Source organism: Bufo gargarizans, chromosome 2, assembly GCF_014858855.1.
Source record: "Bufo gargarizans isolate SCDJY-AF-19 chromosome 2, ASM1485885v1, whole genome shotgun sequence".
Taxonomy (NCBI): domain Eukaryota; kingdom Metazoa; phylum Chordata; class Amphibia; order Anura; family Bufonidae; genus Bufo; species Bufo gargarizans.
Genome location: NC_058081.1, coordinates 197,379,861 through 197,407,296, shown reverse-complemented (window position 1 = coordinate 197,407,296; position 27,436 = coordinate 197,379,861). Strand labels below are relative to the sequence as shown.

The 27,436-nt window shown below is 46.0% G+C and overlaps 2 protein-coding genes across 4 annotated transcripts in view; one reads left to right on the top strand and one right to left on the bottom strand.

Annotated features, from left to right (window-relative positions):
• The window catches only part of SCAMP2 (secretory carrier membrane protein 2), a 40,586-nt gene extending 38,688 nt beyond the window's left edge, over nt 1-1,898 (bottom strand). Inside the window, exon 1 of the mRNA XM_044279871.1 lies at nt 1,689-1,898. Within this exon, the coding sequence (XP_044135806.1) occupies nt 1,689-1,745 (57 nt within the window). The 5' untranslated portion in view covers nt 1,746-1,898. The remainder of the gene's footprint in view (nt 1-1,688) is intronic.
• Nucleotides 1,899-2,033: 135 nt separating this feature from the next.
• MPI (mannose phosphate isomerase) lies at nt 2,034-27,436 on the top strand. Of its 3 annotated transcripts, none has more exons than XM_044279869.1 (8): nt 2,034-2,052; nt 9,019-9,146; nt 11,289-11,489; nt 15,944-16,085; nt 17,745-17,933; nt 20,020-20,193; nt 23,564-23,772; nt 26,732-27,436. In XM_044279869.1, exons 3-8 carry the CDS (start codon nt 11,295-11,297, stop codon nt 26,942-26,944), a joined length of 1,122 nt encoding a protein of 373 aa, XP_044135804.1. In that variant the 5' UTR covers nt 2,034-2,052; nt 9,019-9,146; nt 11,289-11,294; the 3' UTR covers nt 26,945-27,436. The 3 variants fall into 3 exon arrangements, with proteins under 3 accessions (XP_044135804.1, XP_044135803.1, XP_044135805.1); XM_044279868.1 differs by lacking the exon at nt 2,034-2,052 and adding an exon at nt 2,072-2,324; XM_044279870.1 differs by lacking the exon at nt 2,034-2,052 and adding an exon at nt 5,391-5,409.

The window sequence follows — 27,436 nt, the reverse complement described above, 5'->3', positions numbered from 1 at the left end:
TGGTGGCTGGACCGGAGTCCTCAAGCCACCACTTTGCTCCGTTCTTGATATAGGTGCAGGTCCCAGTGGTGGGAAGTGCACTTATGAAACAATGAGATCGTCCATGAAGAGACAACCCCCTTTAAGTTCTCATGCATGTGGCACTGCACTGACCAATGCGCCACTGTACAGTACCTCCAAAATTCTCCTCCAGAAGCAGAGCTATTAGGGGAAAAGCCCTCCATCACGCAGCATGTGATGGAACTGGCTCCAATCAGACGCGGTACGGGCCTTAAGCGGGCGATGGATGCCATAGTACAGAGCCATACTACAAGGTAATAGGGCCATCTAGTAAGCAAAGATGCTTGTAGGCAAGATTCCCATCAGGCCAGGACAACCTCGGACACATTACTACACCTACAGCTTTCAAGAATACCTTTCTGATGACAGAAGGCAGACTCACACCAGCATGAAGGATAAAAGGGCTCCAACCCCTTCAGCACTGCTGAGATAATAGAACACTTCCTGGAACAGAAATCTCTGAGCCAAGTCGAAGAGGTTTAAAGGAATTTTCCAAGACCTCCATAAAAATGACCTGAAGGACGGTTAGAAAGTAGAAGACGACTTAGGCTACGTTCACATGTGCGTTTTGGTTTCATGTTTTGAGATCCGGCAGAGGATCTCAATCTCAAGACCTGACCAAAGCATATCCGTTTTGCTTACACATCAGGATGCATCCGTTCTGTTCGGATGCGGTTGTGGGAAATCCAAACAGAACAAACCGGATCCGTCACAACTGCCTTATATTGTTGTTAGTGATGGATCCGGTTTGTTCTGTTTCAGTGACCGGACACAACTCTGCAGCAGTATTGAGTCCAGTTACAAAACGGAACAGAAGACATCCTGATATGTCCGGAATGGATCTCTTTCCATTCAGAACGCATTAGGACTAAACGGAAACATTTTTTAAAAAGGTTCCCCTGCCTGATCTCAGGCCAAAACGCATGTGTGTAAGTAGCCTTACCTGACCAAGCCCCACTTGTTCCTATGACGACGCTCCTGGCGGTCTTTGTTTCCTGCATTGCAGTGATGATGTGCCCAGCAGCGGTCATGTGGAGTAGCTGGGCACATCACGAAAGCAGTGCCATGAACACAGACCGCCCAGGAGACCCAGCACTAGAACGGCGGGGCACTGCGCAGGCGAGTCAGGCTTGTATCGCTTTAGAACACTCCCAGCCACCTGCTCAAGTTTCAGGAGTCTCGATAAGGGTCTGTTCACACAGCGGCTTCTGTTGCAGTTTTTCAATAGGCCCAGGACGCACTGACTGGAGCTAACCTGCACCCAGTGGCATCTGTCCGGACACAGCACCATGAAGCCTCCTACTGAATATAATGGGAGCCATGTGAACGGGCCCCAAGTACTCTCTCATTCTGGAGCTCCCAGGTGTCACCCATGTCATCATCTCACATGAACCTGGGACGGGTGCTCTGACTGGACTCCCCCCACGGGCAGGCCCTGAGCATGGCGAGCTGCGCTCACTGCAGCAGCCAGAGCGCCCCACCAGCCCCGGCGGATGCACTGCCGCCACATCACACCCTGCAGGCTCCGCCCACGTCCACCTGCCGAGCCCCGGCTCCCCTTCCTGACAGGCAGCCTACGTGTGACTTTCTTCCACCGTCTACGGGGATAGTTCGTTTGTTGTCTTTACCTGGAAAGGGTTAACGTCCACCGGGTCCGCAAACGGGTTGGTATCGAAACCGGCCATGGCTCCTTCTGCAAGGGTCAAAGTGTGGAGCTGACTCCTCAGCCGGGACTCCTCCTCGGACAGGTACCCTCCTGGATGTGACGGGGCAGCGTCTGCAGGGCGGGGCTCCTGTCTGCGACATCTGTGCGGAAGCCAATAGGCAAGCCGCTTAATAGCCAATCATTTAGCGAGTTGCTCCACGAAGAGGCGGGACTTAGACCGTAAACTACAGAGGCGCGAGAAAGGGGCGGGGTTAGTATTGGCCAATATATTTCTGATATCCGGGATGGGCGTGCCCTATCGGTTAGCCCGGTAACGTTTACAACAGGTGAGGCCCCGTGACTTCCCGGTTGCTGTGGTTTCGGTGACAATAAAACGTTATGGTAATTACATGATGTGTCTGTTATAAGCTGGGACCGCCGCAGCGGCACCGAATCTCGTACCGCCCGACAATCCCGAACCCTAATCTTTACTTGGCAAAATTGTAGCCATAACGTCAGCGGCTGAAGGCGGACTACAGCTCCCGGCGTGCTGTGCGGTGTGGCTGCGCACTGTAAACTGGGACGAGGTGGCATCGGCGAATGATGGCTGAACCCAGAGGTGAGCGGAGGGCGGAAGGACATGAAGCCGCACACAGCGGCCTGATCGGGGCAGTAGGGCGTGCTGGGAGATGTAGTCCGACAGCGTGTATCGGTCCAGCAGTAGGTTCTGTGCAGAAGAGCGCTGTACTACTTGGGCTTGTTCACACGACCATTGCCCCTCCGTGCCCGTGCTGTGGAGCGCAAATTGCAGCCGCAAGCACCGTGGGTTCCGTGCCCCCGCACCGCAAAAAGATAGAACTTGGGCTTGGCACACATTCCGCATCGCCGATGTGGACCCATTCACTTCAATGTCCTATCTTTTTGCGGAATGGCCGGACTCATTGCCTCGGCTACATGCACACGGACGTTGTTTGTGTCCGTTCTGTTTTTTTTTTTTTGTGGCTCGGATGCGGACCCATTCACTTCAATGGGGCCGCAAAAGATGTGGACAGCACTCCATGTGCTGTCCACATCTGTGGCTCTGGTCTGCGGCCCCGCAAAAAAAATATAACATGTCCTATTCTTGTCCGCGCTTTGCGGACAAGAATAGGCATTTATATTGCCGACTTCCGTTCCGCAAATTGCGGAAGGCAACACGGACGGTTTCCGTTTTTTGCGGGGAAAAATGCAAAAAAAGGTACAGTCGTGTGCATGAGGCCTAACTCGCACCATTTTGTCAGCTTTGTCTGTGATTCAGTTTTTTCAGTGCGGGTGCGATGCGTTTTTCACACGCATGATAAAATACTGAAGGTTCACAAACAACCTCTCCTAGCAACCATCAGTGAAAAATGCATTGTATCCGCACTTCCGGATGCAATGCGGTTGTCACTGAAGCCCCATTCACTTCTATGGGGCCAGGGCTGTGTGAAAAACGCTGAATATAGAACCTGCTGCGTTTTTCACACAATGCAGAACTGATGAGTGAAAAAAACGCTCATGTACACAGTCCCATTGAAATGAATGTGTCCGGATTCAGTGTGGGTGCTATGTGTTCACGTCACGCATTGCACCCGCGTGAAAAACTCGCTCGTGTGAAAGGGGTTCTCCGGGAGTGATTTAAAATGGCCGCCAGCAACTTGTCCTAGAATGTGAGCAGGACTTTTTGCCTCCACCTGCAGAGCTGCCTAGACGGGTTTGTGGGGTGGGCCTCACACTACGCTCCAGCTCTTGCATATACTACATATTGGTGAGTTATCCTGTCAGGCTGCTCAGCCATGATGACATATCGTAGGTAGGATCACTTCATTACCATCTACTGTAGAGCGATGTAGTGAGGCTCCACCCCCTAGGCAGCTCTGAAGCTGGTCCTTCTCACATTCTAGGACAGGCTGCTGGTGGCCATTTCAAATCATTCCCGGAGAATTCCTTTAAGAGCACTATTCTGATGCCAAATAATTCTATACACCGACAGGAAGCACGAATCAATAAAAGGGTTAAGAATTGCAACACATAAAGCTGTACAGCCCTTCATTGTACAATGATTAGCTTTATTTGCACAAGGTTAAAGGGTTTGGCCAGGATTTTGTCACCAGCTCCTTTCACTATACAATGGATGGAGATGTGTAGTCCTGGCACTGGAGCCACAGCTAAACATCTGATCATTGGGGGCCCCTGCTACGGCCTATCCTGAGGACAACCCTGGGTTTGGCCAGGATTTTGTCACCAGCTCCTTTCACTACACAATGGATGGAGATGTGTAGTTCTGGCACTGGAGCCACAGCTAAACACCTGATCATTGGGGGCCCCTGCTACGGCCTATCCTGAGGACAACCCCTATCAACAGGATAGAGCATAACTAACTGATCTGTGGGGGTCTGACAATGGAAACCCCCTGATCCAAACAACAAGGGTCCCATGTTCCTGTCCTGAGGAAGCAGCCGACCTACCCCTGTATTCCTTCTTTATGGACTGTGGGAAATGGCTGAGCTCTGTACTCCGCTACCCACAGCAGGGCACATGATTGGCCTGGAGCTCCATCAGTACTGGAACATCAGATCCTCGTTCTTGGGATCGGTCCAGGTTGACGATCGGTTAGTTATTCCCTATCCTGTGGGTGACTGTCATACTTGGCACAGTCCTTTTCAGAGTACAGCTATACGCATACAGGTGAAACTCGAAAAATTCGAATATCGTGCAAAAGTTCATTTACTTCAGTAATGCAACTTAAAAGGTGAAACTAACATATGAGATAGACTCATTACATGCAAAGCGAGATATTCCAAGCCTTTATTTGGTATAATTGGGATGATTCTCGATTACAGCCTATGAAACCCCAAAGTCACAATCTCAGAAAATTAGAATATTACATGAAATCAATAAAAAAAAGGATGTTAAATAGAAAAACGTAGGAGCTCTGAAAAGTCTAATCATGCATATGTACTCAGTACTTGGTTTGGGCCCCTCAATGCCGCGTGGCACGGATGCTATCAGCCTATGGCACTGCTGAGGTGTTATGGTAGACCAGGATGCTTCAATAACCGCCTTCAGCTCTTCTGCATGGTTCGGTCTCATGTCTCTCCTCTTTCTCTTGGCAATGCCCCATAGATTCTCTATGGCAGGCATCCTCAAACTGCGGCCCTCCAGCTGTTGTAAAACTACAACTCCCACAATGCCCTGCTGTAGGCTGATACCCGTAGGCTGTTTGGGCATGCTGGGAGTTGTAGTTTTGCAACAGCTGGAGGGCCGCAGTTTGAGGATGCCTGCTCTATGGGGTTCAGGTCAGGCAAGTCTGCTGGCCAATCAAGCACAGTAATCCCATGGTCATTGAACCAGGTTTTGGTACTTTTGGCAGTGTGGGAAGATGCCAAGTCCTGCTGGAAAATGAAGTCACCCTCTCCATAAAGCTCGTCTGAGGAAGGAAGCATGAAGTGCTCCAAAATCTCCTGGTAGACGGACCAACACCAGCAGATGACGTGGCTCCCCAAATCAACACAGACTGTGGAAACTTCACACTGGACCTCAAGCATCTTGCATTGTGTGCCTCGCCATTCTTCCTCCAGACTCCGGGTCCTTGGTTTCCAAATGAGATGGAAAACTTGCTCTCATCAGAAAAGAGGACTTTGGACCACTGAGCAACAGACCAGTTCTTTTTTTCTTTAGCCCAGGTAAGGGTGGGTTCACACTAGCGTTAGGGATTCCGTTATGGCTTTCCGTTATAACATGGTTACAACGGAAAATAACGGAATCCATAAGACCGAAGGACAGATCCTTTCTTCTGCCTATAGACCTGTATTATGACGGAATGCAAAACGGAGGCCTTTAAAAGGTATTCTGTTTGCTTTCCGTCCTAATAGAAGTCTATGGGAATCAAACCGGATCCGTCTGGGAAAGTCCTGTCGACAGGACTTTGTTTTTTGTCTTGCATAATGGGACCCAGACGGATCCGTTATACTTTCCTATAGACTTCTATTAGGACGGAAAGCAAACGGAATACCTTTTAAGGGCTTCCGTTTTGCATTCTGTCTGGGAATTCCGTTATTTTCCGTTATAACCATGTTATAACGAAAAGCCATAACAGAATCCCTAACACTAGTGTGAGCCCACCCTAAGACGCTTCTGACGATGTTTGTTGTTCAGGAGAGGCTTGACAAGAGGAATCTGACATTTGAAGCTCATGTCCGGGCTCTTGATGCATTAACTCCAGCCTCAGTCCTCTCCTTGTGAAAGTCCCCAACACTTTTGAATGGCCTTTTCCTGACCATCCTCTCCAGGCTGCGGTCATCCCTGCTGCTTGTGCACCTTTGTCTTCCACACTTGTCCTTTCCACATAACCTTCTATTAATATGTAGAGATGAGCGAACTTCTGTTTTAAGTTCGGCGTCTAAAGTTCGGGGGCGGGTTAGCGGAGAATCCCGATATGGATTCCGACTTCCGTTGTGGTCCGTGGTAGCGGAATCAATAATGGCCGATTATTGATTCCGCTACCACGGACCACAACGGAAGTCGGAATCCATATCCGGATCCATATCGGGATTCTCCGCTAACCCGCCCCCGAACTTTAGACGCCGAACTTAAAACAGAAGTTCGCTCATCTCTATTAATATGCTTTGATACGGCACTTTGAGAACATGCAACTTCTTTTGCAATTGCCTTTTGAGGCCTTCCCTCCTTATGGAGGTGTCAGTGATGGTTTTCTGCACAACCGTCATGTCAGCAGTTTTTCCAATGTCTGTGATTCCTACTGAACCAGACTGAGACAATTTAAAGGCTCAGGTACCCTTTGCTCAGGGGGTATGGATTAATTAGCTGACTAGAGTGTGACACTTTGAGCCTAGAATATTGGACCTATTCACAATATTCTAGTGAGCTGCAGTACCAAGCACGACCACTATACCTATCCTGGGGATAGGACATCAATATTGTACTCCAGAAAACCTCTTTACAGCTGGCCATACATATTAAGTCTATGTCGGCCAAACCTGCTGATTTTGACAGGTTCAGCCAACGGTCTCGCAATTATCCCCCAAGAGCAGATGTTGGAGGAGATAAGGATCAGGAAAGTTACATTTCAATTGCCCAATTTTTTTTGTCAGCGGGGAGATAAGCTTCCGCCAGATGTGTCTGGGCAGCAGCCTTCTGCCCTGTCCTTGGCCGAGCATGCATTGTATGGGAAGATCAGTCAATTTATCTGATTTTCAAGTCGGAGAAGGAGTTTGGATCCCACTGAGGACGCGGTGCAGATCATGTACAGCATGCAAAAAGGCTATTGGTGCAGAAAATCCCAGCTCCTCATCAAGAGGACTCAGAAGTGATGTTAAAGGGGTTGTCCGCTTTTTTACTATTGATGATCAATCCTCAGGATAGGTCATCAATATCAGATTGCCGGGGTCTGACTGATGAGCACTGCTTTCTCTCCTCTGTTTACCTGCTCACCGCAGCAATTGCACTGGTGAGCAGCAGTAATTGCAAGTATGGTGTTCCCATTCACTTCTATGGGACGGCTCTGTCTGCTCAAGTGAATTAGGCTACTTTCACACTAGTGTTTTTGCTGGATCCGTCATGGATCAGCAAAAACGCTTTCGTTCTGATAATACAACCGCCTGCATCCGTTATGAACGGATCGGGTTGTATTATTTTTAACATATAGAAGACGGATCCGTCATGAACTCCATTGAAAGTCAATGGGGGACGGATCCGTTTTCTATTGTGTGAGAGAAAACGGATCCGTCCCCATTTACTTACATTGTATGTTAGGATGGATCCGTCTTGCTCTGCACCACATCGCGGACAGAAAAACGCTGCTTGCAGCAAGTGTGAAAGTAGCCTTACAGTCCATTCACACGTCCATAGAGTATTGCGGATCGGCAATACACCGGGCCGTCACCCCTATAGAAATGCCTATTCTTGTCCGGTATTGCGGACAAGAATAGGACATGTTCTATTTTTTTCAGGAGCTGCAGACCGGAAGTGTGAATGGACTGTCCACATCCTTTCCGTCCCCATTGAGAATGAATGGGTTCGCACCCGTTCCGCAGAATTGCCCGAACGGATGTGGACCCGTTCTACGGACGTGTGAATGGACCCTAAGAAGGAGCCATCCCATAGAAGTGATAGGTCATCAATAGTAAAAAGCTACAAACCGCTTCATATATACTGCACAGCTTTTGATACATTTGATAATTATAATTATTATATTTTATTTACTATTATTACACACACATCTATTAATTTTGTGGCCGTTTGTGTCTTTTCCATTCCTTAGATTTTATACGTTTAGGCCCCTTTCACACGAGCGAGTTTTCTGCGCGGGTGCAATGCGTGACGTGAACGCATAGCACCCGCACTGAATCCTGACCCATTCATTTCACTGATGGTTGCGTTTTTCACTGATGGTTGCTAAGAGATGCTGTTTGTAAACCTTCCGTTTTTTTATCACGCGCGTGAAAAATGCATCAAAACGCATTGCACCCGCGAGGAAAAACTGAACAACTGAACGCAATTGCAGACAAAACTGACTCAACTTGCTTGCAAAATGGTGCGAGTTTAACTGAACGCATCCGGACCTAATCCGTCACGCTCGTGTGAAAGAGGCCTTAGGCTGGTTTCACACGGGCGTTGCGGATTGGGGCCGGATGCGTTCAGAGTGCGTTCAGTGAAACTCGCACTATTTTGCAAGCAAGTTCAGTCAGTTTTGTCTGCGATTGCGTTTAGTTGTTCAGTTTTTTCCACGCGGGTGCAATGCGTTTTGATGCGTTTTTCACGCGCGTGATAAAAAACGGAAGGTTTACAAACATCTCTTAGCAACCATCAGTGAAAAACGCATCGCACTCGCACTTGCTTGCGGATGCAATGCGTTTTTCACGCAGCCCCATTCACTTCTATGGAGCCAGGGCTGTGTGAAAAACGCTGAATATAGAACATGCTGCGATTTTCACGCAACGCAGAACTGATGCATGAAAAACAATGCTCATGTGCACAGACCCATTGAAATGAATGGGTCAGGATTCAGTGCGGGTGCTATGCGTTCATGTCACGCATTGCACCCGCGCGGAAAACTCGCTCGTGTGAAAGGGACCTTAGAGTTGTGAGTGAATTTGGCTGTAGAGTTCATAACAATCTGCAGAAAAAGGAACAGACATCAGGAATTCTATGGAAATACATACTGTACCTGTCCACACGTTTGAAGCTCAGTAGAGGGGTTGTCTTCCCTAAAGATTGTGTGGTTGTGTATTGAGTGGCATGCTTCACCCTGAGTCCTCTTCTCTCATATGCAGTTTTTCTTCTGTCCTGTGTGGTGCAAGACTATGCATGGGGCAAGCTGGGCAGTGACAGCGAGGTAGCGCAACTATGGGCTAGTGGGGACTCTGGCCGGAAGATCGAGCCAAATAAACCATATGCAGAGGTAAGAGAGAAAGTACACTGTATATCCGTCACATGCACTATATACTGTATTAATGCAAATACCGAAATATTGCAGTCCTGGTCATTGCGCTTAAAGTGTAACCATTTCAGGTAATTTTTGGTACTTGAGGAATATACAGTGTCTGGAATTTCTAGCAGGTTTCCCTCTACAATCTCTCTGGAATTCTCTGTAACGAGCAGAGATTAGCTGGAATTATATCTGTCCATACACAGGGTATTAAGAAACATGGGGTCCTACTCCCTAACTGTATATAGCACACCCTCCGAAGCAGCAGCAGTAATGGAGGGCACTATACAACAGACCTGAGCAGCTTAATTCTAAATCCAGTAATTCACAAACCAGCAGCAGTCTTTATGTCAGTCTCTCTACCTCTGCCTGTCTCCGTCAGCCCCGCCCCTTCTCCTCCTCCTCCTCCTCCTTCTTCTCTCCTTAGATTTCAATGTAATCTGATCCTTCACTGAGCCAGATCTGAGCAGCTAACTGAGAGTAAGGCCTAAGGCTACATGCACACGAACGTTAAAAACGGATACGCTAGTGCAATATAGGTGCCTTCTAGGGGTTAAAAAAAATGATCTCATCCATTTGCACATGCAGAGGCAGTTGCTCCTCTCTTGACTGTGAAGGACCTGCACTCAGCGTGATGACGTCACCATGCGATCATGCTGGGAGAGCGCGGTGACGTCATCACGCTTAGCGCAGGTTCTTCGGCAAGCAAGAGAGGAGCGACTTTGCGTGTACAAATGGATGTGGTCAGCAATATTTTTTTTTTTTTTTTTTTTTTTTTTCTGCTAAAAAAACTAAAAAACATTACAGCTGAGGGTCACGTGGCGGGACCAGTCCCAGTGAAGTATAGAAGGAATCCCTGCACTCACTCTCTGCAGTCAATTAATCTCTTTTATTGTTCATAAATAATGTTATAACGGGGAGGCGTTTCAGCCCATCCTGAGCCTTCATCAACCATAACATAAATGAATTAAATCACACAATATACAGGTATTTACGGCACCTCCTAGATGACGTAGGACGTCCTCGTCTGGGTAACCTTAGTAAACAAGGAAAAAGGGTTCCTCTATCTTGTTATTTCTGCCCAGTCTAAAAAGTAATAAAGCATCAGTAAGCATGCAAAGTTAGGTAAGAATTATAGGTATTAGAAGTATCAATATGTCATAAATAACATCACACAATTCAACTTAAAGGGAACCTGTCACCGGGATTTTGTGTATAGAGCTGAGGACATGGGCTGCTAGATGGCCGCTAGCACATCCGCAATACCCAGTCCCCATAGCTCTGTGTGCTTTTATTGTGTAAAAAAACGATTTGATACGAGTCAGGGACAGGACTCGTCTCAGGTTAATTTGCATATGTATCAAATCGTTTTTTTTACACAATAAAAGCACACAGAGCTATGGGGACTGGGTATTGCGGATGTGCTAGCAGCCATCTAGCAGCCCATGTCCTCAGCTCTATACCCAAAATCCAGGTGACAGGTTCCCTTTAAAGCTAAATGAGCAACTTTATATTCCCTGTTTAACCCCTTGGGTTCCAGGGTCTGCAGTGTATGTATCCCTGCCTAAAGCACCCCATTCTCTGTGTGCTTAAAACTCACTTCTCTGTCCACCTCTGACTGCTCAGCAGAGTACAGAGTACACATTTTATTAATGGGGCCGCAGCAACAGCGCTGTGAGTACTGTGTGCTCCTGCCTGTGCACCCAGGAGGATTACTAACTCCTGGCACCCATGTACTATGCCAGGAGGGTGCACAGGCAGGAGCCTGACATGCAGTTCTCTTATCTTAGCAGAGCAGGAGCCCGCTCCGCTCAGCTTATCCAACTGCGGACAAGAATAGGCATTTCTATAGGGGTGCCGGGCGGGTGTGTTGTGGATCCGCAATTTGCGGGTCTGCAACACACCACGGACGTGTGAATGGAGCCTAACAGTGACACTGTCCTTGTACACATTAGACAATACTTACAAACCCCAGGTGGTCCATAGGAAGATGGCCTGTAAAAGATCAGTTTGCCATAGGGTAGAAAAGAGTCTTTCCTAGCCCCCTTCTGCCAATAGGACTAATCTCTGGATCATCATTATATTTTTTCATCATCTTATTTTTTCCCTTAATAGTTGTGGATGGGAACTCACCCCAAAGGTGATGCTCTGATCACAGAGAACCGTGTTGACCAGAAGACTTTGGGACAATGGATTGCAGCACATCCAGATTGTCTGGGGGCTAAGGTCAGAGAAGTGTTCCAGGACCAGCTGCCTTTTCTGTTTAAAGTTCTATCCGTGAGGCTCGCACTGTCCATCCAAGCTCATCCAGACAAGGTAACAAGAACTGAATCCAACAAAGGGTCCTTTTAGATTTTATACCCGAAATGAGCGCCAATCAACAATACACTAAGTCCATTGTCATCATCCGTACGTTAGGTGCCCAAACAATCGTTCTTACAGTCGTTTTGCTCAAACACTTTCATTATTTATTTTATGCACTTACACTCACCTAAAGAATTATTAGGAACACCTGTTCTATTTCTCATTAATGCGATTATCTAGTCAACCAATCACATGGCAGTTGCTTCAATGCATGTAGGGTTGTGGTCCTGGTCAAGACGATCTCCTGAACTCCAAACTGAATGTCAGAATGGGAAAGAAAGGTGGGCTACAACAGCAGAAGACTCCACCGGGTACCACTCATCTCCACTACAAATAGGAAAAAGAGGCTACAATTTGCATGAGCTCACCAAAATTGGACTGTTGAAGACTGGAAAAATGTTGCCTGGTCTGATGAGTCTCGATTTCTGTTGAGACATTCAAATGGTAGAGTCCGAATTTGGCGTAAACAGAATGAGAACATGTATCGATCATGCCTTGTTACCACTGTGCAGGCTGGTGGTGGTGTAATGGTGTGGGGGATGTTTTCTGGGCACACTTTAGGCCCCATAGTGCCAATTGGTCATCGTTTAAATGCCACGGGCTACCTGAGCATTGTTTCTGACCATGTCCATCCCTTCATGACCACCATCTACCCATCCTCTGATGGCTACTTCCAGCAGGATAATGCACCATGTCACAAAGCTCGAATCATTTCAAATTGGTTTCTTGAACATGACAATGAGTTCACTGTACTAAAATGGCCCCCACAGTCACCAGATCTCAACCCAATAGACCATCTTTGGGATGTGGTGGAACGGAAGCTCCGTGCCCTGGATGTGCATCCCTCAAATCTCCATTAACTGCAAGATGCTATCTTATCAATATGGGCCAACATTTCTAAAGAATGCTATCAGCACCTTGTTGAATCAATGCCACGTAGAATTAAGGCAGTTCTGAAGGCAAAAGGGGGGTCCAACACCGTATTAGTATGGTGTTCCTAATAATTCTTTAGGTGAGTGTATATAGCTCTGCTATATTCCGCAGCACTTTACAGTCATTAGCATCACACTGTCACCAATGGGGCTCACAATCTAAGGTCCCTGTCAGGAATTGTCTGTATAAAATATGCAGTCACCTGCGAAATGAGCATTTTCTCATTTGTCCAGTGATCTGTGGCACGTTCACATAGAGCAATGATTGAGAGAACGGATGTTTGTAGGAATGTTCATTCCTGATCATTGGCTTATGTAAAAGGCCGCTAATTACCCCAGTAAGCCTTGTGCATATGGATGTCAAAGAAAGGTTCCTCTTGGGAAGATCCTCTATTAATCGGAGTGGTAAGCCAAGGAACCTCCGCTCTAGGAGACTCAAATTGGCCATCATGGTTGCCCATTCTTTTGAAAGAGTGCTATGTAGTACTACATATATTTATGGTGGTTTTTTATTATATCCGCTGATTGTCGAGGGTTTCAACAGCATAAACCGAAGATAATTATTGGATGCAGTCTTGAGTTTGATGTTAACTCCAGACAGGTATCTGTTAAAAATGTTATCTGCCATATTCTTTTTTTTTTTTATTGATACACGGTTGAAATTTTACATTTGAACATATACGTTATTAATATTCGTTGTGCAGCCTCCAGCGTGGTTTATTTTATTTTCTTACCTGCGTCAGAGGCTCCGTCCACCAAAAATACCGGACAAAAACATACTGCGTGCAGCAGGACTCTTTTTGTCCAGTAAAAAAAAAAAAAAAAAAGGTTCCCGATTGGAGTCTGTTCTGCTTGGTGTCTTGGGCTACTTTCAGAACTATGTACAATTGATGGCTGGCACTCTACGGAGTATAATATTTTCTTCGGTGCTCAGTGATGGATGTTATCCCCAGAACAATATTATTAGAATCAGTATGAATAAAGTAAACGGTTTTATTTGTTTTGCCACCACTGGCCAACGTTTCGGTCCTCCCGGACCTTGTTCACGGCCTGTTAATTTATAATAACAATGAATCAATATGTGACAAGAGAAATACATAAACATAAGAATTGCATAAGCAAATGCAACCATATGAAGGGAAATCTATAGATATATATACATATATACACAGTATACTCAATTACAGTCTGCATATACATATAGAAAAAGATACATATTCTGGTCATGGGCTAGTCATCACAGAACTACATTCTAGAGATAACAGATAGAAAGACACACATTAAAGAAACACACATTGGGGTTACAAGAGATAATCAGGAAACATCATCATCATCAAGAGAATCTTTTGTCAAGATATATAACCAGATTATGACCTTAATATGCAGGTGGGGAAGCAGCCAGATATTAAATAATGAACCTCAACAGAGATTAGTTCCAAAAAACAGTATGTATCCACACCAGTGTTTTTGCTGGATCCATCATGGATCAGCAAAAACGCTTCTGTCACAATAATACAACCATCTGCATCCGTTCTGAACAGTTCCGGTTGTATTCTCTTTAAAACAGCTATGACGGATGCGTCATGAACAACATTGAAAGTCAGTGGGGGACGGATCCGTTTTCTATTGTGTCCGAGAAAATCCGTCCCCATTGACTTTCATTGTGTGTCAGGACGGAACCATCTTGCTCCGCACCACATCGCGGATAGAAAAATGCTGCTTGCAGTGTTATTCTGTCCGCGATGGGGACGCAACCAAACGGAACAGAATGCATTCTGGTGCACTCAGTTTCGTTCAGTTCAGTCCAGTCCCCCTTGACAATGAATGGGGACAAAATAGAAGCGTTTTCCCCCCGCTATTGAAATCCATCATAGGAAAGAGAAAGCGCAGATGTGAAAGTAGCCTTAGGGCTCTTTCACACTTGCGTTGTCCGGATCCGGCGTGTACTCCACTTGCCGGAATTACACGCCGGATCCGGAAAAACGCAAGTGAACTGAAAGCATTTGAAGACTGATCCGTCTTCATAATGCGTTCAGTGTTACTATGGCAGCCAGGACGCTATTAAAGTCCTGGTTGCCATAGTAAGAGCGGGAGCGGTATACTTACAGTCCGTGCGGCTCCCGGGGCGCTCCAGAATGACGTCAGAGCGCCCCATGCGCATGGATGACGTGCCATGTGATCACGTCATCCATGCGCTTGGGGCGCCCTGACGTCACTCTGGAGCGCCCAGGGAGCCGCACAGACGGTAAGTATACTGCTCCCCACTACACTTTACCATGGCTGCCAGGACTTTAGCGTCCCAGCAGCCATGGTAACCATTCAGAAAAAGCTAAACGTCGGATCCGGCAATGCGCCGAAACAACGTTTAGCTTAAGGCCGGATCCGGATTAATGCCTTTCAATGGGCATTAATTCCGGATCCGGCCTTGCGGCAAGTCTTCAGGATTTTTGGCCGGAGCAAAAAGCGCAGCATGCTGCGGTATTTTCTCCGGCCAAAAAACGTTCCGGTCCTGAACTGAAGACATCCTGATGCATCCTGAACGGATTTCTCTCCATTCAGAATGCATTAGGCTAAAACTGATCCGGATTCTTCCAGCATAGAGCCCCGACGACGGAACTCTATGCCGGAAGAAAAGAACGCAGGTGTGAAAGAGCCCTAAGTTATGTGCTGGCACTTCAGTTATTTTCATTGGCCCTTGGAGCAAAACAACAGAAATTATTAGCAATGATGTGAACTCGCCCCAAGATAGTAACATATGTTTGAAAAAAGACCTACCGTATGTCCAACCAGTTCAGCCTATTACCTTGCAAGGCGATTCAGAGATTCAGAGGAAGGCAAAAAATAAAAAACACTCATATGGTGGAAGGAAACTTTCCTCAATGACGGCCATACGAAATGTAACCTAAAAGTTCTCCAAACTACCTTAGATGGTATCGTGTACATGTTCATAGCAATTGTGAGCGGGTAAAAAGCTGCTGCAAAACCCCTCTGGCAGAGTGGACGTGTTGAATGAGCTCTAACATACCCAATGCTGCTTTCCGCTGATATCTGTTGCCAGAGAAGAATAGGTGGCACCATACACGTTAGTTTGTTGGCCAATGTTGCCAGCAGTAAGATTAATGGGCACAGACTCTATTAAAGCTCATCTACATTTAATTAAATCTTCGTGTTTTTTTTTTTTTGTATCTTGACCACATTCACATCAGTGTTATGGGAGGAATGGAATGGACATGAACGGTACCAACGGGCCCCGTTTACAAGATGAAGTCCATTGAGTTTCCGTCATGTAACCTGGCATCTTACCAGGCAACATAGCACAGCATGCTGACAGAGTCTCTAGCAGATCCTACAACTCCGATGTGAACGTGATCCTACCCTGTTTTCCTTTTTTCACTCTTCTCTCTCTGATTCATTATTTGTTGTTCTAACACCTCGGACATCTTTTTTTTTTGTTCTCATTATCTTCTTACCTAGGCACTGGCCAAGAAGCTGCATGCTCTGTTTCCTCAGCATTATCCTGATGACAACCACAAGCCAGAGATGGCCATTGCTCTCACCCCTTTTCGAGGGCTTTGTGGATTCAGACCTATATCTGAGATTGTAGGATTCTTGAAGGGTATGCATCATACACACACCAATCACCACAACACTGGGCACATACATGGGATGCCCTGTTATTCTCATAACTCTAATACAGATTTCCCTGTGCAGGGATTCAGAGATTTGGGCGTCGTAGTATTCAGTTGTACAGGCCAGAATTAGCAGCTCAGAAACTGAGGGTCACTTTGCTAATGATAGACCTGGCTGACAGAAGGACTGCTGGCGTTCTTCTTCTGAGGAGCTAATATGGCTGTACCTCCTGTCACGTTTGTAAAAATGGCTGCCAAAACTCAATAGCAAAATGCCAAAATGTGAGAGAATTGACAATCTTTTTGGTTATTACAGTAGTCCCAGATTTCCTAACACATGGCAATTTTGTGTTAGATATTAGTCTCACCTCTAGGACCCACACCAATCTCCAGAACCGGGGTCCCCAGATCCCCCTCCTGCCTGTGCTTCTGCTGTGTCTATGACTCCCAAAGAAGTGAATGGAGAGAGCGATGGATGTTGGGACCTCTTCACCAGGCAGGTCTGGGATCTCCGTTCTGGAGATGTGTGCAGACTTGCATCCATCATATATTTATGGCATGTCCTTTGGTTGTGCCAAAAATACCCTTTTAAAGCATACATAACCTTTTAACAAACTCTGCATTAATCAGTAGTGCAGTGTGTGTATTTCTGGCCACTATATAACTTGTATCTGGCATTTTGTAGCAGTTTTCCTCTGTACATGCTGAATATCTGCTTTGCAGATCTCTCGGACATGGTTGGTGTTATCTAGCTGACATCCACTGCACACACAGAAAGTAGAGGAGGGGCTGCTTCCTAACCTTCTTTTAGGCCTCTTTCACATGGGCGTGTGCACCCCGTTGCCGTATTGCGGACCGCATTTACTTCAATGGGTCCTCAAATCCGGAGATGCGGAACGGAACCCTACGGAAGCACTACGGAGTGCTTCCGTGGGGTTTCGTCCCGTACTTCCGTTCCGCAAAAAGATAGGACATGTTCTATCTTTTTGCAATCCACTGCGGCTGCCCCACGGACTGTGCTCGTGCATTGCGGCCCGCATTTCGCGGGGCGCACAGCCCGTGTGAAAGAGGCCTTAATCATTCAGAACTAGTCCCAGGATCATGAAGAACATTACAGAAAAGTACTGAATTTAGCACTTGTGCTGAGATATAAATCTCCCATGTAGCTGTGCAGTCTCTTTGAGTCCAGTCTCACTCTTTTGCACTGTTGCTGCTCACTCCTCCCCCTCCTCTCTCCATAGACTTCTATTGACATGTGTACTATGATACTTCAGCATCGCTGGTCTGTCTTGAGAGGCAATTCAAAGCATTTTTCAACCTGAAAAGCAATTAGCAAGGGGGAGAGGAGAGATAAACAGCTGATAACATGAGAACTAGACATTTCTCAGTGATAAAATATATCACAAAGTTTCCTGTAGTTGCTACTTGCTTGTACTATTGATTTATGTAAAGTTGTGTGAAAGTACAGTGACTCTTTAACTGTACAGCTGCCATTCTGCATAAGTACTTTAAACCAAGTGTTAAGACAACAGGGATAGAATATGCAAAAAATCCACCAAAAATCATAAGCAAAACATGAAAACTGCATTTTCACATTGAAGGAGACGGTATATCAGTTTAAAAGGTGTCCCTCCATTATTTCCTAGCCATTCCAGAATTCCGTGCACTTATTGGTCAGGAGGCGGCACAACTGCTGGAGTCCAGTGCAGAAGATCCCAGTAAGGAGGCAGAGCAGCGGAAGGTGCTGCAGCAGTGCTTCACCTGCATGATGCAGAGCGGCAAGAAAGAGTTGGCAGAACAACTGAATTTACTGGTGCAGCGTGTAACGCAGCAAGGTACCGTACAGGAGTATGGCTAGGGATGGGTAAACACGTCGAGCAGCCTTTATTCTAGCATGTTACTGTACTTTTTTATTTTTATATTTTATTGTCTTTTTGTATGGTACAGGCAATATACACTCAAAGTTTATCTCTGCTCTCTTTAAAGGGATCTGTCACTGCCCCTGACATGTGTGATTTAGTAAGTGCTTGCATCCCCCATGTATCTGGAGCATCTACCCTTATGATTATTTCCAGCAGTCTGCAATAAAGGTCCGGATGGGTGTTACCCAGTTAGGGGGGTGTCTCTGCACAGTCTGACACTGGCAGCACTAATTGGATAATGCGCAGGCACACAACCCCTAACATCCATTTGGACCTTCATTGCAGATGGCTGGAAATAATTTAACAGTGACTGCCACAGTACCCTGCCCCCTTAATAGTGACCTCCACAGCGGGCGCCCCTTTATTAGTGAACTACACAGTACACCGTCTCGGTAAAGTGTATCTATCATTTGACAAACTTACCTCTATACACTACTTTCTACGATGTTCATCCTTTTCTTCCTATTCATTTCGATCCCATGCATTTCAAACCCCTTTTTTTTTTTTTTACGTCTCAATTCAGAGTTTCCGTTACTCCGTCTTCGCAATATCTACATTTCTGCTCTAAGGGGGCGGGACTGTAGTGTAGCCGTTGCCCATACGCAGCGCTCTTCTGACGTTGCCCTCACTTCCCATAATTCTGTACTGCAACTCATCACCAGCAAGGGGGAAACTGGCTAATGAGAGCGCTCTTCGGACAGTGCGGGAGCGCACATTGCTTAACCAACACGTATGCAGTGAGTCAGTCTACGGATTATGCCTGACAACAGAAGACATTTTCAATGTTTGTGAGTAAGACGATTGTAGCAACTGCAAAAGTGAGGACACATATAGAGTATTTTTTAACTACTTTTAAATAGACAATATATTATACATTTGAAGGTTAACATGACAGCTACTGAATTAAGAAAAAAAGATTGAAATGATAGGTACACTTTACCAGTGATTTCCACAATAACCCTCCCCTTAACAGTGACCTCCACAGAGCTCCATTCTGTTAAAATGTGACCTCCACAACACGCCACCCCCTTAACCGTGGCCTCGACAACACCCCGCCCCTAACACTGACCTCCATACCAGACCTCCCCTTAACTATGACCTCCCCCGTTCCCTGCCCCCTTAACAGAGACCTCCACAGCGCCTGCCCCTTTAATAGTGACCTCCACAGTACCCCATCTCCTTAACAGTGATTTCCACAACACCCCGTCCCCTTAACAGTGGCCCCTTAACACTGACCTCCATAGCAGACTGTCCCCTTAACTGTGACCTCCACAGCAGCCTGCCCCTAGAGTGGCCAGAGGTCCAGTTTTAGGCCGGACGGTCTGGCTTTCAGACACAGGGATGTCCTTTTGAACAGCTCACTCTTAGACAGCAGCACTGTGTTGAGTGTGAGCTGCAGGGAGAAAGTCACCCTCCCTCTCACTCCTGCAGCTGACAGAAGTTGATTTTTACCTTAATTTTTTAAATCCCCGTCGGCTGTGGAGTGGGAGGGGGTGTGGCCTAACTTGGTCAGGGCGTGGCTTAGCGGGACCTAGGGGAGGGGTTTTTAAGTCCGTCTTTTGAGGGCAGCCTGAATGGCCACCCTACCTGCCCCCTTAACTGTGACCTCCACAGCATTCTGATCCCTTAACAGTGTCATCCACAGGGCCCTGCCCCTTTAAAGCTGACCTACAGCAGTGAAGAAAAATGGCTGGAAACCTGGTGTAAAACTGTGTGTATGTGGAGACTAAGGGCCTGCAGAGCTTCTATTGGCTGATAAGGGTCATGTGACCAGACTTCTTTTGGCTAATGCATTTTTTGGGAATATCTTGGGAATGGTACGTGCTAGAGAGCTGAGATCTGATGTACCTGTGTGCCAAATTTCGTGATTGTAAATGCGACAGTGCGGATTCCTTTAGCAGACATACATACACCCACATACACTTAGCTTTATATATGATGGGGATCTGTCACATTATACTATAATCGACTCATTTCTTGTTACCTGTTTTTATTTCAGTTGAAAGGGCAGAAGATGTGTCGTACTGTATCGGAGATCTGCTCCTCACACTGCACTCACAGTTCCCTGGAGATATAGGTTGCTTTGCTATCTATTTCCTCAATGTGGTGACTCTTCAGCCTGGAGAGGCCATGTATCTAGGAGCCAATGAACCCCATGCATATTTGGAGGGAGGTAAGTGTAGAATCTGGTGAAACAAAGTCTTTATGCCATAGAAAGCAGTCTTGGAATATCTTACTTATTTATTGCCATTCTGCTAAATAGTATTAAAGGGAGTCTGTCACCTCCATATGGCCATATGCAGTGATTACATTGTCCTATATCACACCTATACATAAATTTAATAGTACCATCGCACTGCGATGCCCATTGTGGGCACGGTATTGCTTTAACTACTGCGCCGGAGAACGGCACGAAACCAGCGGCAAGGAGGCGTTCGCCGGCGCATGCGCAGTAGTTAAAGCGATGCCGTACCCACAATAGGCACCACAGTGCGCACACCCCAGCCAGATGGGGCAGTGCGCAGGCGCGGGATCTCGGCCAGACCGAAGGATGACACAAGGGAATAGGAGGGCAGGCAGAGGCTGGGGCGGGGAAACGATGAAATGAGGCAGAGCAACCTGGGCTCCTACACACTGAACGCCTCCGCTGGGAACTTGCGAGTGCTCATTTGCATATGAATTGAACTTAGTTTTTCAAGCTTCTGCATGTCTAAAGACAAATGTACTATTACATTCATGTATAGGTGTGCTCTAGGACAATGTAAGCACTGTATATGGTCATATGGTGGTGACGGACTCCCTTTAAAATAGTGATGGCTAGACAATAGTACACTTTCCAGTAGGACGACAGTTTATAATGTTGGGGACATCTCTCTCAGAGATTCTGAGTGACATTAATCAATAGTGTTGTGAGATGCATGAACGTAGGAGTCCGTGACAATGGTGCCAATTGCCAACAGATTTGTCAGAACTAGGGCTCATACATACGAATGTATTTTATTTCCTTGTCCGTTCCGTTTTTTGTTTTTTGGCTTCCAAAACTGCATCAGAAAACCTGACCGTGTGGCCATACCCTAATGGCTCTATTGCATGATTTTGTGCCAGTTATCAGGAATACAAGCATTTGTTCCTAATAATAGGCTTGTACATATAATCAAGTAGCTAATCAACGATCCTATGATCCTTAGGCCCCTTTCACACGGGCGAGTTTTCCGTGCGGGTGCGATGCGTGCGGTGAACGCATTGCACCCGCACTGAATCCTGACCCATTCATTTCTATGAGACTGTGCACACGAGCGGTGATTTTCACGCATCACTTGTGCGTTGCGTGAAAATCGCAGCATGCTCCTCTTTGTGCGTTTTTCACGTAACGCAGGCCCTATAGAAATGAATGGGGTTGCGTGAAAATCGCATGCATCCGCAAGCAAGTGCGGATGCGGTGCGATTTTCACGCATGGGTTCTAGGTGACAGTCTATTCACTGTATTATTTTCCCTTATAACATGGTTATAAGGGAAAATAATAGCATTCTGAATACAGAATGCTTTGTATAATAGTGCTGGAAGGGTTAAAAATAATAAAAAAGTTAACTCACCTTCTCCTCTTGTTAGCGCAGATGCCGGTCTGTTCTTTATCTGTGGGCTAAAGGACCTTTGATGACGTCAGATCACATGCTCCATCACCATGGTGATGGACCATGTGATTGGAGCATGTGATCTGACGTCACCTCAGGTCATTCAGTCCACAGCTAAAGAACAGAGTGGCATCTGCGCGAACAAGAGGAGAAGGTGAGTTAACTTTTTTATTATTTTTAACCCTTCCAGCACTATTATACTAAGCATTCTGTATTCAGAATGCTATTATTTTCCCTTATAACCATGTTATAAGGGAAAATAATACAATCTTCAGAACATCAATCCCAAGCCCGAACTTCTGTGAAGAAGTTCGGGTCTGGGTACCAAACATGCGCGATTTTTCTCACGCGAGTGCAAAACGCATGACAATGTTTTGCACTCGCGCAGAAAAATCGCGCATTTTCCCGCAACGCACCCGCCTCTTATCCGGGCAAAAAACATGACGCCCGTGTGAAAGAGGCCTTAGGCCTCATGCACACGGCCGTTGTTTTGGTCCGCATCTGAGTCGCAGTTTTGGAGGCTCTGTTGCGGACCCATTCACTTCAATGGGGCCACAAAAGATGCGGACAGCACTCTGTGTGCTGTCCGCATCCGTTGCTCCGTTCCGTGGTCCTCAAAAAAAAAATATAACCTGTCCTATTCTTGTCCGCGTTTTGTGTACAAGAATAGGCAGTTATATTAAAGGCTGTCCGTGCCGTTCCGAAAATTGCGGAAAGCACACGGACGCCATCCGTGTTTTGCGGACCGCAAAACACACAACGATCGTGTGCATGTAGCCTTAGGCTCCAAGTCTACAATTTGCAGTGTGACCGCAGAGGAAACCATCCATGAAGCGTTGCTGTAAATTTACAGCATAGTGCTATGATTTACAATGGATGGAGAATATCCTAAAAAAAAAAAAAGAGTCAAAAGTGCAGCATTTTATTTGTAAAACAGTGGTGTAACTAAACATAGACTGCTTAAAGGGGTTGTCCAGAGAGCAAAAAGCTTTACAACGGCTCAGCATGGTTTAGATGAGTAAAAAAAATTGTAAACCACCAATAAATATTTCCCTTATACTCACTATATTAATGACCCAATATCACTATTATTAGAACCAAAACCTAGATATATAGATCAAAACAATCATAACTCCACCACTAAGTATATTTAAATAATTATCAATTTTATTAGGTATCTCTGGAGTTACAAAATCTGGCCTCACATAAATTAAGAACATTTAAAATCTATCTCAGACTTTTTCAAGGGGTTATGATTTATAACCCCTTGAAAAAGCTGACGGCGAAACGCGCGTCGGGGCACAGTATGACGGCGTTGTGGTAAATACTTGGGTCAGTATGCTATGTTTTCTGCTAACTATATGATATTGATGTATGGCAGTGTGCTTTGTAATGTCTGTGAGATTTAGGGTCGGAAATTTGGCTCTGTGACCTCCGTATATTGTGGACAGGACAGCACTTTTTGCATGCACTGATTATATTATTCTATATGTACCGTATATATTTTTTTGCACTAAGCACTTTATATGTATGAATTGTAAGTACCATACCCCCGAAGTCTGAGATAGATTTTAAATGTTCTTACTTTATGTGAGGCCAGATTTTGTAACTCCAGAGATACCTAATAAAATTGATAATTATTTAAATATACTTAGTGGTGGAGTTATGATTTATGATTGTTTTGATCTATATATCTAAGTTTTGGTTCCAAAAAAAATTGTATGCTCACCCCACTAAACCCCTTCCCAAGGCTGCCCATTCCTTGATGTTCTCTACGTCCTGCTCCAGCGAGGATGTCCCGACCCAGGCACATGTCACCAGTGATGATAATTTTCTTTCCTGCTGGACAACCCCTTTAATAATGTTCCTAAGACATTATGCACATATAAACTTTTTATTTTTTAATACAGACTGCGTGGAATGCATGGCTTGTTCTGATAACACCGTCCGAGCTGGACTCACTCCTAAATTTATCGATGTGGATACACTGTGTGCAATGCTGACCTACATACCAGCACCAGCCGCTGACAAGCTGTTTACCCCAACACCAGTTAGTGGAGACCCCTACGCCCTCCTCTACAACCCTCCCGTCCCTGATTTCTCAGTCATCAAAATTGAGGTAAATTAGCTCCATGCTTTACTCTTTTCTTCACCTTGGAAGGGTTACTCACAAGACTTTTACTATGTCATAGTGACCCATCAAAGGCTTTGATCGCTGGAAGTCTGAGTGCTGAAATCCCCAGCAGTTGCTAGGTCAAGGAGAGCGGAGCTCTCGCATAATCGGGCTCTTTCTCCTCACTGCGAAGAGGAAGCAAGACAGACTCAGTAGGAAGTCTATAGGCCTGTCTTGATTCCCGCAGTTGAGGAAAGAGTGCAATATGTGAGCGCTTTTCTCTACTCGTTCTAGCAATCTCCCAGTGATCAAAAGTCTCTATGAGCATCTGTCATCCGGATCAAAGCTAGCAAACCAGGCATACTGCCTAGGAGGGTTCATCGTGCTGAGTGGAACGACACCTCAGTTGCAGCAATCAGAGGTGTCGTTTTAGGAAATATATACTTTTATATTTATGTTAATGAGGTGCTCGGAGCACCAAGGGGCTGACCTAGCTCCTCGCATCACTGCTTCACCACTTCCTCCTTCTGGCCCTGAAATCTTGCAAATACAAGAGTACAGTCGGTGTCCCCGCTCTGAGAGCTGAACTGCGCATGCGCTGACTGTACTTCCAGTGCGGAAGCAGAAGTGGCGACGTGGTGCTCAGAGCATCTCAGCATGATCAACCCTAACAGGCAGTATACATGTCTTACTGGGGTTAATCATGCTCTTTAAATCATTGTTTTTTGTCACTACTGTATATTTAAAAAGGAAAATCACACTGGCTTCTAGGCCTAATAATATGTCAAGACTTCCTGCTCTGTATCTGGACAGGTTACTTTTTAGTAGTCATTATAGACAAAATTACGATGACAACTGTCACCTCTGTATAGATAACGCAGCATTCACATAGGTGATATCACAGCTTTCTACTCTATCCTGACCTCTGCACAGGTCACAGAGCATGCCTAGAAAAATCCCATCCCCTATCCCAAGTCAATGAGGTCCTCTCCTATTCAATGTGTCCATGGCCTACATAGATGCTGTCAAAGAACAGGAAGATTGACATATTTTAGACCCACTTGCCAATGGTAAATCTGCATGATTATTTTTAAATTTAGACATACAAAAATAAAATAAAATCAACAAATTAGAAAAAAATATATTTAACATAAAAACTTAGGGGGAGATTTATCAAACTGGTGTAGAACTGGCTTAGTAGCCCATAGCAATCAGATTCCACCTTCCATTTTCCAAAGAAGATCTTATTTACACCAGTTTGATAAATCTCCCCCTTATTTAAAAAATTAAATTTTTCTAATTACGCATTCCCTTTAGGCCTCCATGACCGGGCTGCTGACCGCATACAGCGTTTCCGCAATACACGGGTCACTAGCCGTGTGCATTCCGCATTACGGATGCGGACCCATTCACTTGAATGGGTCCGCAAATCCGGAGGTGCGGAACGGAAGCATGGAATGGAAGCACTACGTAGTGCTTCCGTGGAGTTCAGTTTCGTGCTTCCGTTGCGCAAAAAAATAGAACTTGTTCTATCTTTTTGCGGAATGGACGGATTGCGGACTCCATTCAAGTGAAAAGGTCTGCGATCCGCATGCTGCTGCCCCATAGTCGGTGCCCGTGCATTGCGGATCGCAATTTGCGGTCCGCAGAACGGGCACGGAGCCCTTACGTTCGTGGACAAGAGGCCTTAAAGGGAATCCGTCACCTACTCTGAGCATTTTAGACCTCTCAAATTGCCTTATAGAATATTTTCCCCCCCTTTAAAATCGCACCTCTCTTGTGCCTGTAGAGATTCTGAAAAAAAGTACTTTATTAAAGGGGTTGTCCGTGTTCAGAGCTGAACCCGGACATCCCTCCATTTTCCCCCTGACAGGAGTATCGGAGTAGTTTATGCTCCGATGCTCTCCTTTGCCCTGCGCTAAATCGCGCAGGGCAAAGGCATTTTTTGGAGATCTGGTGACGTACTGGGGCTCTCCATGGGGCTGACAGGAACCCCGGTGACGTCACCGGCACTGATGGGCAGGATCTAGCGCTGCTCTAGCCAGTAAAACAGCTAGGGCAGTGTTAAAGCCCGCCCATCAGAGCCGGTGACATCACCGAACACACTGCCGGGCGGAAGTTTCCACCCGGCAGTGTGTTATTGAAAACAAAAGAGCCTGTGCCCTGCGCGATCTAGCGCAGGGCAAGGGAGTACATCGGAGCATGAGCTGCTCCTATGCTAGCCTCAGGGGGACGGGCTGGGTGAAAAAAAAGGGTATGTCTGGGTTCAGCTCTGAACCCGGACATCCCCTTTTAAGTTATGCAAGTTAGCTGTCGCAAGTGCCCAGGGGCGGAGTTACGGCCGCAAGTGTCGGTTACTGCCGGGCCTGTGCACCGCTAAGATCAGTGCCTCTGCCGATAGTGTGAGATCTCCAAGCCAGAGAAGGAGGACGAAGTAGGAGAGGAGCAGTTATCTGGGGCCTGGGCACTTGCGACAGCTTATTTGCATAACTTTATAAAGTAATTTTTTCAGGATCTCTACGTGGGACAGACACAAGGGAGGTACGATTTTAATGGGGGGCAAACGTTCTATAACACGATCTGAGCGGTCTAAAACGCCCAGAGTAGGTGACAGACTCCCTTTAATGTATCGCCCAACTGTATGTGAACAGAGCCTCAAGGTAGTTATACACATTAGATGAATGACAGCTAACCCCCCGATTTCGGCATGGCCAGCCCACCATCCAACATGCTTTCTGCTCATTGTAGATAAGCTGAAGTGTCTGGCAGGGTATAATTTATTGAGAACAGGCATTTGCTGCATTGTATTACTGGGCTCTCCATACTGTTGGCTGCTAATGATGAATAGTAGAGGCCTGAAGGGATGGTGAAATAATTGGCAATAATTTAAAAAAAATTAAGAATTATATTGTATTTACTCCGAGTATGACTTATTATGGACTTTTCTGTACTTTTATCGTTGCAGGTTCCATCTTCCACATCACAGTACCAGGTCACACCATTAGATTCTGCAAGCATACTACTTCTGATCCGGGGCCAGGCCTCAAGCCAAGGAATCCATGGGAAAATCAGTCTTCATCCAGGCTCGGTTCTCTTCATGTCTGCTAATGAAAGTATAACCCTGACGGTGGACCCATCCCAAAATCTCCTTCTATTCAGGGCTTGTTGTATGTTGTAATGATAAGATCTAAGGGCGAGTTCACACATCGCATATTTGTCCTGGAATTTCAGTTGCAAAATTCTGCAGCAAAGTACCGTACTGAATGGGGTTTTAACGAGCGCCATTCACTCACAGTGTAAAAAATCCACCGCGGATCCAAGGCATGCTGAAGGTTTTTAAAACCGCAACTTGCCCTACCTGTTGTGGAGATGCTGCAAAGTTTCACTGTGGATTTTATACATTGCCATGCAATAAGTGTAATCCACGGCTCGATCTTCATCAAAATCCACATGCGACAAGCTGATTTTATTGTGGATTTTAATACGGATTTGGTTCCACAAAAATGACGCGTTGTGTGAACCCACCCTATTGCTGTTACACAATCCCACTCCTGCACAGAGTTGAGATTAATGAAGTTTTACATATTCAAGGATCAGGGATATTTCTGGAATCTTATTTCTAGGTCTTACTTATGTGGTGCGAGTGCAAAATAAAAATCATTGATTGCTA